Source organism: Abramis brama (genome assembly GCF_963993115.1).
Source record: "Abramis brama genome assembly, chromosome: 2".
NCBI lineage: Eukaryota > Metazoa > Chordata > Actinopteri > Cypriniformes > Leuciscidae > Abramis > Abramis brama.
The window spans coordinates 36,207,785-36,226,018 of record NC_139964.1 but is presented as its reverse complement, the minus strand read 5'-3'; the positions used below and the strand labels follow the sequence as shown (position 1 = coordinate 36,226,018).

At 37.2% G+C, this 18,234-nt stretch overlaps 2 protein-coding genes across 3 annotated transcripts; both read left to right on the top strand.

Moving 5' to 3' along the window:
* Positions 1 to 78: 78 nt before the first annotated feature.
* On the top strand, positions 79 to 2,739 carry rab33bb (RAB33B, member RAS oncogene family b). Its single transcript, XM_084094167.1, has 2 exons — positions 79 to 619; positions 1,776 to 2,739. The coding sequence occupies exons 1-2, from the start codon at positions 407 to 409 to the stop codon at positions 2,244 to 2,246; spliced, it is 684 nt and encodes a 227-aa protein (XP_083950293.1). The 5' UTR covers positions 79 to 406; the 3' UTR covers positions 2,247 to 2,739.
* A 2,239-nt stretch (positions 2,740 to 4,978) lies between these two features.
* Positions 4,979 to 16,834, top strand: htra3a (HtrA serine peptidase 3a). Of its 2 annotated transcripts, XM_084105722.1 has the most exons (10): positions 4,979 to 5,737; positions 9,881 to 9,980; positions 10,371 to 10,593; positions 13,390 to 13,584; positions 13,689 to 13,721; positions 13,818 to 13,932; positions 14,182 to 14,241; positions 15,139 to 15,196; positions 15,381 to 15,476; positions 15,767 to 16,834. In XM_084105722.1, exons 1-10 carry the CDS (start codon positions 5,320 to 5,322, stop codon positions 15,933 to 15,935), a joined length of 1,467 nt encoding a protein of 488 aa, XP_083961848.1. In that variant the 5' UTR covers positions 4,979 to 5,319; the 3' UTR covers positions 15,936 to 16,834. The 2 variants fall into 2 exon arrangements, with proteins under 2 accessions (XP_083961848.1, XP_083961849.1); XM_084105723.1 differs by lacking the exon at positions 14,182 to 14,241 and having other exon boundaries at positions 4,987 to 5,737.
* Positions 16,835 to 18,234: the final 1,400 nt, after the last annotated feature.

Below are 18,234 nucleotides of genomic sequence, written 5' to 3'. Positions count from 1 at the left end.
CCAAAAACATCTGAAGTATATTTTGTCACAAAAAAAAAAAAAAAAAAACCTATACTGCAAGGGATATGAAATAACTGTGGGCTGTTTTTGGTTTCTGTCCAAGCTGGATGTCAGACTTCCCTTTTAACAACGGTTCCTACCCCTTTTATGCATAATTACATTCATGAATAAAAGGAATAATCATATGTATTATATTGCAAAAAGGCAGAATTTTCTTTAATTACCTGATTTGATGTCTTATGAAAGTGGGGCTTAAAAAACGAGACCAAGTTTCTTTTTTATTTAAGGGGAAGTAATCAGTAAGCATCAGTCATTGACATGTGAGGAGTGCTCACTGGAGCACTCTGAACTTTTAGCTTCCTTTTAACATCTAAATCAGGTTTAGTTTTCGCCACTGGAACGGTAAATGGATTCGTCCTTGGAGAGCTCCAGCTCGTCGAACGGTATCCCGGTGCGCTGCCGTCGCACCTGTAAGATCATCGTGATCGGAGATGCCGGAGTCGGTAAGACCTGTCTGGCACACCGCTTCTGCACCGGACAGTTTCCCAGCAGAACGGAGGCGACAATCGGGGTGGACTTTCGTGAGAAACTTCTTGAGATAGAAGGCGAAAAAGTCAAAGTAAGAATTAAATTATTTAAGTTGTACTGTATTTTCGATACATTTTATAGCACGTTTATTTTGCAGCAAATTACAAAAATGTTGCCTGGATGCATAAAACTAATTTAGGCATTGCATTAAACCATCCGCAAAAACGCGATTAGACATATTTTTGTGAGTAGGAATGGCGATTTATTTATTTTTTTCACGTCATGTTGCCGATATTGCGTAATCTCAACATATTTTGGTTGTTTTAGCGAAATGTCATTTTGTATCACGATCAATGATAGCCTATTGTTTATTGTCAAGTCATAAACAGTAGCCTACGTTTTATTTGTATCATTATTTGTTTATAAGTTTTTGTTTAACCCTTTAACTGTTCACCCCCTAAATCGAATGCTCAGTGAACATACCGGTTTTGGAACGGATTCATTGAAGAGATCCGACTCAGAGAAATATATATATATTTTATGCAACAATAAATACAGAAACAAAGACAGTAGGCTAATGAACAATAATAAACAATAATTAGGGTTACAAAAAACAAAGAATATTAAACTAGTTTAAATGTTTTACACCATAAGAAGTCATATAGCCTAAGTCATATGCAGAGAGTTCCTCAAAGAAATTTGATAGGCTATATAAAATATTTGTAATTTTTGTACTGACTAATTTGGATTTACCTGATCTGTTTATCGGATTCAATAACCAAGATGTAAATTCATCACTACTTTATTTTTAATTTTTGCTTGTGAATGCCATGGAGGAACAACGGAACGCTGGACTTTACCGTGTTGTTGAGATCTTAATTAGCTTTGAAATGAGGAATTGGACTTCACTTTTGAGAAGAGAAGCTTTACTCCTACACCACAAACATTAAATAACAATTGCTTTAAAGATGAACATTTAGGCTACATTACTACCCCTATTTCAACCAAGGCTCTATTTTTTTGTCCAATTCAAGCACTTAATGTGTTGAGGCTATAAAAAAAAAAACTAATGAACTTCAGAAATACCTTCAGGTCAGGTCCAATGGAGACTCAAGTTTCAATTTTCAATGTTTCTGTAGCTCAGTTTTGTCATGCATGGTAGCAGCAATGCCAAGGCATGAGTACAAATGTATAATATGTATATGTGAACAAAAATATAAATATTGTCCTCTTCCATCTCGCTTCAGGTACAGATGTGGGACACTGCTGGTCAGGAACGTTTTCGTAAAAGCATGGTGCAGCACTACTATCGCAATGTGCACGGGATTGTCTTCGTGTTTGATGTCACTAACCCCATTAGTTTCCGCAATCTGCCTCTGTGGATGGACGAGTGCCGTCAGCACTCTCTTGGTCCAGATATTCCCCGGGCCCTCGTTTGCAACAAGGCCGATCTGGCCACTCCGATTACATCTGTGGTAATCGAGCAGGCTCGTCATTTGGCCGAAGTCCATGGAATGTCTTTTTATCTTACTTCAGCCAAAGGTCACAAAGGGGACCAGGTGGACAGCATCTTTGTGACATTAGCAAAGAGTCTGAAGAGCCAGAGAAGCCGGAGTGTGAACGAATGTGTGTTAGGGTGCAGATCTGAGAGCTTCAAAATCCCAGCAAAAGTCCCAGTAGCACAGGAGACCAAGAAGAAATGGGGCTGCATCTGCTAACTGACAGATGAACACAAGAGTGGCGTGATTATTTCAGTATGTCCACTGACAGGGACAAGAAGTAAATAGCAAGTGTAACCTTTGAGATTCACAAGCCAATGGTCAGAAAGAGGGAAAACAATCTTTAAACTTTTTGCAGTCATTGCAACTTTTCAAGAATTATGTTGGCCATTATGCAAAGGAGGATTCATGAAGGAATTTCTCCGGCATGGAACCTTCTACAGACAAGTGTAACACTGCTAGACTAAATGACTTCATTCTAAACCTGGAGATTTTAAAAACTGCTTAATGGAGCTGGTTAGTTGTCACTGGTTAAAAAGGATAGCTTTGTCTGTATAAAAGTTGGTGTAGTCTCTGACAACTGAATCTTCGCTTACTTGTTCTTGCTGCTCTTTGTGCTGTCCCATATATATGTGTGCCTAAGGCTAACTGACATGTAACCGTATATTACTCAATTTAAATATATTTAACAGCAAAGTTGTTTTTATGATTCAATAAACAAGAAGAAAAAATACTTTTTCTCATACTTTTTTCAGCATTTTAAAAGTTTACATTTCCTACTTGGATCCTTTGACATCTGGAATTGAAGCAGGAACACAATATTCATTGACACCCTCATGTGGCTGTTAGAGGAAACGCAACTGAAGGGGGTTGCGTAAATTCAAAAAGATTATTATCGGACTATGGACATTAGCTTTGCTACAGCTGTCAATTAGTCATTTAATCATCGTACACTGTATAGATCACACATAATGTTTGTATGTTCATGGACTGGTTTCACAGACACCGCTTAGATTAAGCCAGGATTAGACCTTAGTTCAATTAGGAAATTTATAGCTTTTTTTTTTTAAAGATATGTCGTTGCTTAACGACGATAAAAAGTTTATTTTAGTAAAAACAGCTCAAACATGCATTTTAGTCTGGGACTAAGCCTTGTCTGTGAAGCACTCCAAGAAATAGCTGCTGTACAAGATTTTAAATTCTAAAATATGTGTTTAAGTTTTTACTTTAACTTAAGAATGTTGCCTACTTTGTTGTGCATTTGTTTTTATTTGCTGTTTAGACATAGGCCTACTGTCTAAATAATGTTTAAGTTTAAGATCATGGCATCAGACGTGGTGAAAAGAAAAGAGCACCATGTCTCAACCAGTATAAAACAAAACTTTATAGATGAAACTTTATTTATTTGCTATTTCAACAATAAGAGTGGGTCATTTTAAATTGTAGTGATATTATTCTCTCTCTAAATGGTGCTTGTACAGAAAAAAATGGGTTATTTCTATAATATCAAACTGTTCTAATACTTTGTTGTCTTAATTGAAGAGATGATCTTATGGAAAGTACTCCATGCCAATCTCTAGGTATGGTGAAGGCTATATGATGATGTGGGGCTATTTTAATTCCAAAGGCCAAGGGAACTTTATCAGGATGCATAGTATCCTGGATCCATGAAGTAACTGGCCTTTAAAAATAAAAATCTGCCTGCCTCTATGGGAATTTAACACAGGGGTGTCCAGACTTATGCACCCTGTATTTTAAGGAAGAACATTTATTTATTTACGATACATTATCCATTCACAAAGAAAATTGGTGTCCTCAAAGGTTGGATTTTTCCTATTTTTTTTAAATTAAGGCATTAAGTTCAATTTCCAAAAGATGATTTTTTATTCCTCTTTTTAGTCAACTTTAGCATGGGTGTCTAAACTTATGCATAGCACTGTGAGTAACTCTGCATGTTACTTATAGTTCTGCACTAAATGTGAACAAACAAATCTCACTTACACAAAAACAGATTCAGTATTCCTTAAAATGAATGAAAAACAGTCAAATACAAACTCAGAATATTATGTAAACCTGCAATAATTATTAAATTACACAAATATTCTTTATGTATTTAATCTCATTTTATTTACCAACGACTTTGCTGTTGACCTTTAATGATCCAATTCAACCATACTAATAAGCAAAAATGACTTTAGAGAAACATCACATTTGTGTTACATTTTATTTATTTATTTTTATTGCTGAATTAAGATTGTTGAACTTTCTTCTACTGCATCCTATTCTTCTTCGATCCAAAATGGCAGCACAGCTTAAAAGTTTGTCTTTTAGTGTGAAAGAACCTTTACATTAGCCAAAAATATAACTTTTTTTTTTGTTATTAAAAAGCTAACAAGCAATCCCAGTCCAGCCCAGGTGAGAAAAAGAAAAGTAACATAACGCATTGCTTTTCAACCAAGTAACGCAATTAGTTACTTTTTGGGAGTAATGCAATGTTGTAATTTATTACTTTTAAAAGTAACTTTCCCCAACACTGGTCACAATTAAGTTTAAGTATGCAAAATGTTTAGCATGTTTCTGCATACGCCACATGGAGGCATGATAGCAGTAAAGAAGAAAGCGGTGAGCTGAGAGAAGCTCTCGGATATGTTGTAAAACTGTGAAATATATTACAGAAAAGACATCAGCAATACTATAGAGTTAAGTACTTCTTTTTTTCCCCAAACGTTTGTTTTTCTATTACGGTGGGCAGTTTCTGTTCATTTTTATTGTTTATATCATGATATTTTCTAGCCTGATCCTTTTTAATAGTATAAGCATTTTACATCCACTTCTTGAAATGTAGATATTTCCACAGAATGTGATAATAAATTCGCTCTTTAATGCATTGTTTAGTAGGCTAATGTCACTGTCCTACCTATTCCATGCCTCACACTGAGTGTGTAAGATATACAGAAGCATTGAAGTGGAGGGAGTGAGTGTGGCCACATGTCCGGGAAGTCTGATAGATTTATCCAGCACTGTATTTTTTAACGGCGTAGCACAAGGAACATAAGAACGAGCATCTGAGACTGAACTTTGAATCTAGGGAATGAAACTGTAAATTTCACGTTAAACGCCGCTATAATCATCGTGTGACGTTCTCGGAAAAGTCAGAGGAGCTCTTTGCTGTATTTTGGACATCATAGGCCACGAATGAATATCACAAAGAATTAAAATAGCTAACTGAACAGACTAAATACACTGACTGAATTTCTCTCCAAGTGTAGGCTACCTGAAAACTGAAAAGGGAATGCTGGTCATTCTGTTTGCAGCAACAATGCTCTTTGCGCAGGACCTCGCCGTGGCCGAGCCGAGGACAAAATGTTCATCCAGGTGTGATGTGAGTAAATGTCCGAGCCCGAGCTGTCCGAGCGGGTATGTGCCCGACCACTGCAACTGCTGTCTTGTGTGCAGCCTGGCCGAGGGCACATCGTGCGGTCGGAAGGATGATGCTCCGTGTGGCGACGGGCTTGAATGTAAATTTTCAGCCGGTAAGCGACTTTCCAAAGGCGTTTGCCAGTGTAAGACAACTCACAGAGTGTGTGGAAGCGACGGAAAGACCTACGGTAATGTGTGCAAGATGAGGGCAGCCGCGCGTAAAGCGCAACAGCGAGGGCTCTCCGTGATTACCCAAACGCACAAGGGTTCATGCGCATCATCAAGCTCAGGTCAGTCACTGTCACTGATAAGTTCAACTACTTATTTTTCTTCTTGATTTTCTGTTTCTGTTCAGTTATAGCCTACTATCAAAATTGGTTTTGTTCTGTGTGTCTGGAATAGTAACTAGTAATTATGTTTACTACTATTTTGTTGACTATCAGCGCTATTGCCTTTTGCGCATGACACTTACGCATGCTATTTGTCTATTATATAGGCCTAAGTCTATTTGAATTAAAGTGTCAGTTAAACAGCAGTTTGGATTTCATAAATGCATTGCATTTGACAGTATTTCCTGTCTTGCAGTTGCAATAGTTTCCAAAGGTTTGGCAAATATGTTTAATGTACAGTCACATTAAAGGAAGACTCCAGTGGCATACATAGGGTATCATGGTGGTCGCCATGTTTAGATTATATGACGAGCTGAATAGTAGCTACCTCTTTTCTACCATCATTTCTGAATAGTATAAATACCCTTGTTATTGGACCTTTTTAATGTGGGGTAATATACAACAATTGGTGACAAATGCTCCTGCAAATACTTTCACAATGGTGTCAGTAACTGACAAATTTTGACTGCTGCTTCATCCATGTGAATAAGACCACTGTTGTATTGACTGGGGGGAGAAAAAAAAAAGACAGTGCAAGTGTTTGTGTGTGTGTGTGTGAAGCATAGGCTAATACTCAGTCAGCTGTAGGACTGTTGCTATATCTTCACTAATTTTGGCTTCATGTGTGATGTCTGAATTTGTCTGATTGAGACGTCTTGGAATGCCTACTAAGTAGAAACATCAGTGTGATTTTGGATGTTTAGTGAGATGTAGTGTCAACAGCTCTTGGTTCCTTCCTCTTACTATTCCAGTGTGGTCTGTAGTTATTTCACTAAGAGCCAGTGAGCATAAATCTAAATGCAGCTTTTAACCCTTTTATACTGAATCAAAACATGCAACTATTTTTATTCTAAAGCTTTGGAAAAGAGGACACAATCTAGGCCGAAAACCATCTGTGTCCAGGCCACAGAATGTGAGGGAAGTTAAATGCGACACACCTAGTCACAGATGAGGAGTGATCCAAATTATTACAATGGATGTCCTATATCTATTCTGTTATGTGCTCTATGGGACATCTATCTAATAGAACATTTGGTCACTGTGATTTTGCCAAGACATGTTCCTGGATCAACATATTCTGTCTAAAAAATGTATCCTAATCCTATCCTTACCCATAAACCTAACCTTACCCATAACCTTTTCCTTAAACCAGAGGGAAATAATAGGTGAATTACAATGTAGAAGCACCTAACCCTGGTTGTAAGTCTAAACTTGACATACAATTTTCCCTCAAATCTGATTAGTTGTTTGGAATGTTGTTCCAGGATCAACAAAGAACTTGATCCAGGAACAAGTTGTACTTGGTTTAGTTAAGATTTAGTTCTAAGCAGCACATCGGAGGCTGCTGATATTGGGAGATTAAGTTAATGAAGCCTAAATATGTTTGTATTTCATCTATGAGCATATATCTATATCTAGGCATATATTCAGAGGAAATTCCCGTCAGTGATTTCTCACTTAAAATCACACTACCGGTCAAAAGTTTGGAATAATTAAGTTATAATAATTAAATGTTTTTAAACTCTATTAAAAATAGATTAAAACAGTATTATAAGTATTACTAAAAACAGTATTATTAAAATACAGTAAAACATATTTATATAATTATTATTATTAATTTTAATTAGTAAAACAGTTATGCCTTTATAATTTTGTGGAAACTGTTATACACTACTATTCAAAAGTTTGGGGTAAATAAGATTAAAAAAATAATAATAATACTTTTATTCAGCAAGGATGCATTAAATTAATAAAAAATGACAGTAAATACATTTACATTTCAATGAAATGCTGTTCTTTTGAACTTAGAAAAAAATATATATCACATTTTCCTGAATTTTTTTTAATCAGTTTCCACAAAAATATTAAGCATCAAAAACTCTTTTCAACATGGATAATAAGAAGAACCATTAATTGAGAACCAATAATAACAGAATTGAGCACCAAATCAGTGAATACGAGACTTCTTTAAAAAACATACTTTTGATGGGTAGTATATTACACCCTAAAATTTGGTTGCCACTTATTCTGCTAATACAATATAAATTCTGTGAGAAAGATTTGCTTAAATATTAATTTAGTGTACATTTACACTTGTATACCTAGGTCAGGAGTAGGCCAGTTCGGTCAGGGGCGGCCTTAAGCATCTGGGGGCCCGTTTCAATAACTAATATGGGGCCCTGCCCACATAAAATGTAAACATGAGCAGAAAAAGCAAGGATTCTTGTTGGTTTGCATCATATTTTTATTACGCGCACTTTCAGCTTCATGAACAGGCACCACTGGCATATGTACGTTTCATTTCCTATTCAAATTATTTCCCTGCTCAAAAAAAAAACAACGTTTTAACCTTACGGAAAAAAGGCAAAGTATAAACACATAAACTACCGGTATTTATTTACTTCAGATCACCGTTCGCGGGGCGGTAAACGTCGCCATGGTAACCGCGGCGCGACTCAAGTTCGACCAATCAGAGATGTCAGTGTTTTGCTTAGAATTATGGGTAGTGTAGTATTTCTCCAGAAGATCGCAAATAACAAGGTTGATTTTTATACTTTGTGGTTTTTATAGGAGCAGAAACTTTCGTTTCACAACCTCGTAGCTCGTGGTCAATCTAACTTGGATGGTTTAGGGGTCTCCAACCTTTTTTAGCTACTTTTTAAAAATGAAAGTGGCCGAGAGCTATATGCAATAATTAAATCTCTTAAATAATGTCTCATAACTCTCATATTAACAACTATGCTAACTGTTTTAGACCTAAACGAGTTATTGTAGGCCTATATATGTCACCCTTAATTGACATAAAAAAATATTATACTGTAAAAACACATAATTATTGTTGATTTTATAGTGCATCATAACTAGAGATGAAATGGTATGAAAATGTAATTTCATGATTATAGTGACCAAAATGAGCATGGTTATCACATAATCTTGTTCAAAAAGTACTAATACTACACAATAAAATCAATTCACCAAGTTTTATGTCGAAAACCAGCAAATAACAAATAAACTTATCAATATGCACTTTTTGTTTACATAAACATTAAAATAGTAACATTAAAAATGATGGCCAAATTTGAAAGGAGTGTCTTGCAACATGTTATCTACTAACATGTACAAGTTCAAATAAAGTTTTGACAAAAAAGTTTTTATAAAAAGATAAACCTCGCATATTTCAGCCTTTAAATCATTTTTATAAAAAGAATGATTCAAAAAAGACAAAATACTGACATTTACAATGCACATTAGCTTATCTTTTATTATTAATAGTAAAATTCGGTCCGATTTTCCCGTGGAGTCTGTCGTTGCTACCATGCGCTCTCCACAACGACAGAGAAGTTTTAATAGCTAATGGATTTCCACTACCGATAAACGCTTGCTGTAGCTCTGCTAGAAGATTTATTTACGGAGAATAAAAAAACACCCGTAGTTTGGGTGCACCCCCATCCTTCATATTGACTCGTTGCGCCTGGAAAAAAAATGAGCGCGTCGCTTCAATTATTTGAAATAATGAACTTGAGCGCGCAAAAGACGCGATATGTGAACGGCCCTTGGCGAGCTTCCTCCAATCAGGCCACGAGCTACTCTCGCGAGTGACGTGTTGGAGACCACTTTAGACATTATGTCTGAAAATAAATATCCTAGGGATGAATGGGATTTTCCTGTTCTGTTGGGGGCCCCCTTGGAGGGCGGGGCCCGTTTCAATTGAAACGGGTGAAACATAGGTAAGGCCGTCTCTGAGTTCGGTCCTAGTACTCCGCTGTCCTGCAGAGTAGCTCTAACCCTGAAAAAAAGGGTTGCCTTCAAGGGTTACCTGAAGCCTTAGTGATCCTGAAGACATTGATTAGCTTGTTCAGGTGTGTTTGATTATGGTTGGAGCTAAACTCTGCAGGACAGCAGCTCTATAGGACCAAACTTGCCTATCCCTGACCTATGCTATTTACCAAAAAACAAACTGTTAAGTATTGCTTATATTAGTCATTAGTCTTCATATCTGGCATATCATGTCATTGACGTGAATGATTCTTCCTGCTAGTATAGGTCCTGCACATCTGAACAGCCCAAGGTATAAGTTTAACTTCATCGCTGATGTTGTGGAGAAGATTGCCCCTGCTGTGGTACACGTCGAGCTCTTCCTCAAGTAAATTCTACTCTTCTTTATACCTATTACTGTAAAAGATGATGTTTTGGTAATGTTTTTATTGGTGATAGCTATTTATTTATCATTTTTGCACTCGATTGAAGACTCTCAAGAGGAGGAGTTTTTATATAATTCAATACTGTAGTCATCTACTCATTTCACCTCACTGATAGTCAACAGTTGCTTTGGTATCATTTTGTTAAATTCTGTTGTAATCATAGTCATGCAATGTCAGTGCAAGGGCGATAAGTTTACATCAAACTATTATGCATTTAGCAAGTTGTATTGTTATATTAACTTTTATTTTCAAGCAGCAATACTAGAATATAATTGTAATATTTTCACCCTTTCAGTCATGCGATAACCACTGTTTTGAATGTTTGTGTCCAGCCATCCGCTCTTTGGCCGCCATGTACCTTTGTCAAGCGGTTCTGGATTCATAATGACTCAGGCAGGTCTGATTGTGACCAATGCTCATGTGGTAGCTAGTAGTGCAACAGTAACAGGCCGCCAGCATCTACGAGTGCAGCTACACGATGGCCACACGTATGACGCCTCCATCAGAGACATCGACAAGAAGTCTGACATTGCCACTATCAAAATTAATCCAAAGGTGGGAATCATTTCACAAGCATTAATGACCCATAACTGTCAGTTTACCGCTCTTTTTTTATTGCCTTGTTTTCCTAGCACACATTTTAGTAAAATCATATATTATCATTTCGAAAGCTTAAAAACTAAAAAATCATCCTGTGAAAACCTTGAAATCGGACAGTGAATTACCATGGAAACGGTACTTTGAAATCCTTTGGGCTCCTCTCCCTAGTGGGAGGTGTCATGTTTCATTAACAAAATTTATTTTAAAGGGTTAGTTCACCCAAAAATGAAAATTCCGTCATTAATCACTCACCCTCATGGGGTTCCAAACCCGTAAGACCTTTGTTCATCTTCGGAACACAAATGAAGATATTTTTGATTAAATCTGAGAGCTTTCAGACCTGCATTGGGAGTAATGCAATTTACATATTCAAGGTCCAGAACGATAGGAAATACATCATTAAAGTAATCCATGTGACTCCAGTGGTTTAACCTTAATTAGTGCTTTGTTTGAACAAAACAAAACATAATTTACCACTTTATTTATGAAAATATTGACCTGCAATATAGTAAGGGGAGCACCACGACGCATGTGTTGTGTTGACTCAAGACCGGAAGTTGTTCCGTGAATGCGCTTTTGGATAATATTATTTTGTAAATACAGAGGTAAATTATGTTTTTATTTTATTTATTATTATTATTATTATTATTTTTGCGCAAACAAAGCACTTGTTACTTTATTGATATCTTTCCTATCGTTTTGGTTCTTGAATGTGTAAATTGCATTGCTCCCAATGGAGGGACTGAAATCTCTTGGATTTCATCAAAAATATCTTCATTTGTGTTCAGAAGATGAATGAAAGTCTTGAGGGTGTGGAACTACATAAGGGTGAGACAGAATTTTAATTTTTGGCTGAACTAACCCTTTAACTACATTATACTTTACACTAACTCTTTACCTACCAAATTTGGTGACTGTTTTGTGATAGAAGTTTTATTGTGACAGAAATTTAGTAATTTGTTACAGGAGAAAACATCAAAAAAATTCAATGGAATGTGGGTGTCACCAGGTGGCTATTTTTGGTACAGTGCTTAACCAATTTTTGTGATATCAACTTCAAATTTGGAACACAGCTTGGTACATATGGCCTTGACTTTTTTTGTTGTTGCAATTTAATCAAATTAAATAAATAAAAAAGTTCAGTACATTTGTTTTACAGTGCTTCAGCAATAACCTGCTGAGTGTCTTCTTTAAAAAGAGACCAACCTTAGTTATGTACTTCAACACATTCACGAATTACAACCATTTAAGTTTGGATAGTGCATTTTCACATATGTTCAAAAAGGGGGGTGGCATTTAAAGGGATACTCCACTTTTTTTTGGAAATAGGCTCAACTCTTACAACTCCCCCAGAGTTAAACAGTTGAGTTTTACCGTTTTCGAATCCATTCAGCCGATCTCTGGGTCTGGCGGTACCACTTTTAGCATAGCTTAGCATAGCTTAGCATAGATCATTGAATCGGACAGGACCATTAGCATCTCTCTCAAAAAAATGACCAAAGAGTTTCGATATTTTTCCTATTTAAAACTTGACTCTTCTGTAGTTACATCGTGTACTAAGACCGACGGAAAATGAAAAGTTGCGATTTTCTAGGCTGATATGGCTAGGAACTATACTCTCATTCCAGCGTAATAATCAAGAAACTTTGCTGCCTTTAAGGGACAATAGAATAATAGGACCATTATTTCTAGTGTTTTCCCCTCATTTTTAATATTTTATAGTATGTTTCCCTTGTCTCCATTATTTCCTTTTGTAAATGTGGAACAAGGCCTTGAGGCTGAAAAAGTTGAATCCTCAACCTTTCTTGCTGTCAGTGTCACCACATTTTTCTTTACAGTGGAGTTTCCAGACACAAAGCCTATTAGCCAGTAGTCCAGAGTTCATCTTTCATAAACATTCAAAGTATAAAAACTCAGCACAAATCATCCAAAAATGGCAACACCTTTGACTCTTAAATCCCATGTTTATGACTCTAAAGGCAGATGGTTTATATCACACATTCCGCCTCATCTAGACACACGGGGACATGTTAACTGTAGCCTTATTTTAAACACATGCTGACCTACATTTGTGTGTGGGAATTTAGGAGGTGTTGTAAGAGGTGTTTTGTTTCCCGATGCATATGGATCTGATTATGGAGATGTGTAAACCGTCCAGTGCAATATTTCTGTAGCCCATTTCTGAATTAGACTATCAAAGAGAAACTATTCAGAGTAGACATGGCTTTGGAAACAAAAAATGAAGAATGTTCCCATGTCAGAGAGTCTGGAATGCTTGCAGATATTTTGTTTCTGTTTATAGTAGTTGATGTCATTTCCCCATCTCTTGCTCTGCAGACTTAGACTTTCTCCACAGTGCGCCCAATTTCTGATTTGTTTTTTACATTTGGCCTTAAGACTGTTCAAATGTTTTTGCAAGGATTGAAATCAGACCAGTTTGTTCAGGTAGTGTTATCAATTAAGCAATATTACATGAGCGTTAGCGTTGTTGTTCATATCACCATCCCAGCTGTTGTTCTGAGTAAGTGTGTAAAAAAATGTAAACACATAAAAAAAGTACCACATCTTTACTTGAGGAAATAACATTTATTTCAACACTGAATGTCAGTCACACGCTGGCTGGGATAGCTGTGATTCGGCCATAGGCACGAAGTTGCACTTTATCACAGCCGTGCTGCTTTTTAGACTAACAGGATGATTGAAAACATATGGACTGATTTAATTTGCATGAAATGTTCTGTTTATCTCCAGAAAAAATTACCAGTGTTATCACTGGGTCAGTCTGCTGATCTGAGGCCTGGGGAGTTTGTGGTTGCCATTGGCAGTCCATTCGCTCTTCAGAACACAGTCACAACAGGCATCGTCAGCACAACACAGAGAGATGGAAAAGAGCTCGGCATCCAAGACTCTGACATGGACTACATCCAGACCGATGCTATCATCAATGTAAGACAAGCAAGAATGGTGTTTTCAGGCTACAACAACTGTTTGATAGATATTTTACCTGAATTTGATTGTCTATTACTCTCTCTTTCATCATCAATGGGAAGTATGGAAACTCAGGAGGTCCACTTGTCAATCTGGTGAGTGGGAATGGAGTTTTACATCTAGATTAAGAGGACACTGGGTAGATACATTTAATATTGCTAGCTTTTTACATAATATTTCTGTCATGTTAGGATGGTGAGGTGATCGGAATAAACACACTAAAAGTTACCGCAGGGATTTCTTTTGCCATTCCATCCGACCGAATCATTAAGTTCCTTGATGAATCCAATGATAAACAGCAGAAAGGTAAGCATCATGCACAGAGGTAATGCAATTCATTCGGTAATTCAAAAAATGAATTCATCAACAGAAATTTTAGCTCACAGAAAATGGATGTTTATTTTCATTCAATTTTATGGATTAATTAGGTGTTTGTGTGTCCCACCTATTAAATTATGTTCTGCCAACTGTGACAAAATGGCTACAAAACATGAATACACTATGCATGAAACAGCCTGTCCGTTACATCCTTGGTGTCATTTACTTTGATTTCAGTCAAACAAATGGTAGGCAGGACAAACTTCACGCAGTCTCAAGTTGTGAAGACTGCCTCAGGTGAGGTAATTGCTAGCAAATGTCACTTTGCATCTTGCTGGCCTGATGACATCAAACATGCAAGCTATAGCAGAATCAACTGAAATTTAACTGGTCCATCATACCATTAAATTACTTTGTGAGAGGAGGCAAAGTAAAGGTGCAGCATTGATGTTTAGGCCACAATGCTGAATTAGGTTGTTAACTGTTTATCCTGTTATACCGTAAAACTGCAATGCATGAATTTGTACCAGTAACCTGCTACTAGCTAACTGCAAGTCAATATAACTCTTTGCTTCGGTGTTTAACAAAAATCGCTACCAAACAAAAAGGCAGTAATTATTTTGTTCAGTTCAGTTTTGTGCTAAACTCATGGTTGTGAATAACACTCTGTATGGGGTACAGTTATCTGATGGTGCTTTCAAGTCCTCCTGGGAAGTTTGTATTTATGAGTTGGGAATGTGTACCAATGTACCAATTCTATGAAAAAATTCGACGAGATTTTGATGAACAAAGAATGCGCATCAGGTTTTAATTTTTTTGCTTTTTATGTTTGCTTTCAATTGAATTATTGAAGGTGCTGTAAACTGTATCATTATATATTGTATTGTAATAATACAATGTCATATTTTGTACATGCAATTATAGTTTTATTGTAAATGTAAAAAAAATATTTCAATAATTTCCACAAATTTACTGTCAATACCAGACTCTGAATCCCTGGCATTCGCCCTGTTTTCTCACTGACATGCCCCCAACTCAGAAACTCAGGGCTCTAAAAAAATCCTGAATTTCCCAATCATATTTACTTTGTAGTGCAATTCATGTGCTTTTAACTCGTAAAAACAATCTTTCAGGCATGACTTGAATTCACATTGAAATTGTACAAATATCTAAAACTAATCATTTCTCTTTCAGATATAAAAGGCCCCAAGAAAAGGTTTATTGGAATCAAAATGGTCACTTTAACAGAAAAGTATGTTATGTCAATCAACAACATTGCTTAAAAACAACAACAACAACAAAAAAACAAAACAGAATCCTTCACATTTATTAGTGTCAGGTATAATCAGTAAGCTTTCTGAAAGGAGAAATGTCTTTCTGCATCCCTTTTCCCTCAGATCTCATCTATTTTCTTGTATTTCTCTTTTTTTCCTCAGCATTGTCCAGGAGTTAAAATGGCACAATCCAGACTTTCCGAATATCGGCAATGGAATTCTTGTCCATGAAGTTGTCCCAGATTCCCCAGCTCAGAAGTATGTCTAAAGGCCAATTCACACCACACCAACAGACGGCAACAGACACTTCGTCGGTTTTTGTGATGTGTTGTAATCCGTTGACTGTCGGCGTTGATCTGCGTCTGTTGGTGCAGTGTAAATTGGCCTGAAGCCAAACTATATATTTATTTACAAAATGCTTTTGAGCATATAATATATTAAGCATGCTATAACATACAGTATATGTTGTTGCAACATCAATCAACTGCATTTTTATTTATCCCAAACTAATCACGTGACGTTCTCCTTTCATTGGTTCCTCTTCACAGGGGTGGGCTTGAAACAGGTGATATTATAGTGAAGCTAAACGGCCATCCATTGGTCAACACTGGAGAACTACAGGAGGCGGTTCAGGGAGACATGCCCCTCCTTCTGGAAGTTCGGCGTGGTAATGATGATCTACTATTTAACATTGAACCTCATATCCTTATGCAGTGACAATGGCAGAGATGTGGAACCAGAGGAGTGATTTGAAGAACAAGACAAGTGGAACAGATTGGTTGAGACTGGAGTGTTCTTGAGTTTCTACAGCTGGATGAAAATGTGAAGAAAGTAAAGCACAATTAACATTGCATCTGCGCTTCAAAGGACAAATGCAGTAAAAACAACTGCCTAGTACGCGCACTGGATCTTCAGACCATTTTCATAATTTTTAATAAATAAATACATTTTTATTAATGTCATTCTAACTCCAAAGTAATACAGTGTCTTTCTGTATGGGTTGTCTTGGTCTTCACAATAAAGATCAATTATCATTTAGAAAAGGCATTTTGCCAATTATACACTTTATATTTACGCTACTGAATGCTTTTGGCACCTGATGAAGTGTATCATTTTCATTTGATTTGATATCATTGCTTGCAGGAAAAACACCAGTCAGAGTAGTCTTTGCACACAGCTTTTGTAAAGGCAAATGCTGATATTGTTTATTAGTTTTTAAATGCAAAATATTTGCACAATGAATATGTATTTTGATAAATGACTGTTGAATACTATTAAATAACTATTATTTTTCAAAGCTGTCTAGCACTGTTTTAACATTTACAATGACTTTTGGAATGTCATCTAATAAATTGAATTATATCAGTCATTTTACTCAATCATTTGTATCACACACTGTGTATCCAGGTCTCCTGTAGCTGGAAAGGCAGAATGAACTTTGTGAGAGTAGCTAGTAGTACAGTAAACAAAAATATGGATGAGTTGATGTTAGAGTATGACAATGTACTGTAATTTACAGTAGCCTATATATTAACTAGAAGTACCGCATGGCGGTACAAAATATGACCGCCGCTCAGGCCTGCACTGGCTTTCCACAAAAATAAATGACGTGGAGCAATTTGGCTGTATTGCGTGTTTATATATATACCTAAAAAAAGTAGTAGTATGTGCATGTCTGTCTGTGTGTGTGTGTATGTGTTTGTGTGTCTGTGCGTGTATGTATGCGTGCGTACAGTACATGTGTGTGCGCGTGTGTGTTTGTGTGTGTATGTCTGTGCATGTGGATTTGTATGTGTGTGTATGGGTGTGTGTCTGTGCGTGTGGATGTCAGTGTGTGTGCATGCTTGCATTTGTTTGTATTCCTGCATGTGTGTGTGTGACAGTATCATCCTAAACCAGCAACCCTTCGCTCAACACCACCATCTACAGGCCGATGAGTGTACAGTCACTAAATGTGCACATAAATGATTTTATTTTATACCCCCCCATGGATGAAATTCTACGAAACTTAGCAGAGGATACCCCCAGAGGATGTCAAGTTAATCATACACATGAAATATGGTGCAGTTCTGAACATCTCAACTGAAGATAGGGGCGATTAAAGCAGAATAATATTGCATTTTCATTTTTTATGGGAGGGGCGCAAATCACAAATGAGTGATTATGGGCTAGGTTGATGTGGGCCCTTAAGACCAACATACCATACAAATTTCTTCATCCTCTGTGCCACGGTTCAGGTAGTTATTTAGGAAAAACAGCATTTTTTGGGTTTGGGGGGGCCCAGCGCGGGGGGGGAGTGGCCCCCGGGGACCAAACGAAATTTTTCCGTAAAAGTCCAGTGGGGCTACATGCCCACCAAATTTCATGTTCCCCGGTGTTTCGGTGTCCCTGGTATCGTTGACGAAAAATTCAGTAAGATGACGATAAAAAAAAAAAAAAAAACTTTGACAATCGATTATGGGCTAGGTTGATGTGGGCCCTTAAGACCAACATACCATAAAAATTTCTTCATCCTCGGTGCCACGGTTCAGGTAGTTATTTAGGAAAAACTGCATTTTTGGGGTTTGGGGGGGTCCAGCGCGGGGGGGGAGTGGCCCCCGGGGACCAAACGAATTTTTTCCGTAAAAGTCTAGTGGGGCTACATGCCCACCAAATTTCATGTTCCCCGGTGTTTCGGTGTCCCTGGTATCGTTGACGGAAAATTCAGTAAGATGACGGGAAAAAAAAACAAAAAAACTTTGACAATCGATTATGGGCTAGGTTGATGTGGGCCCTTAAGACCAACATACCATAAAAATTTCTTCATCCTCAGTACCACGGTTCAGGTAGTTATTTAGGAAAAACTGCATTTTTTGGGTTTGGGGGGGCCCAGCGTGGGGGGGAGTGGCCCCCGGGGACCAAACGAAATTTTTCCGTAAAAGTCTAGTGGGGCTACATGCCCACCAAATTTCATGTTCCCCGGTGTTTCGGTGTCCCTGGTATCGTTGACGAAAAATTCACGGGGGGCCCAGCGCAG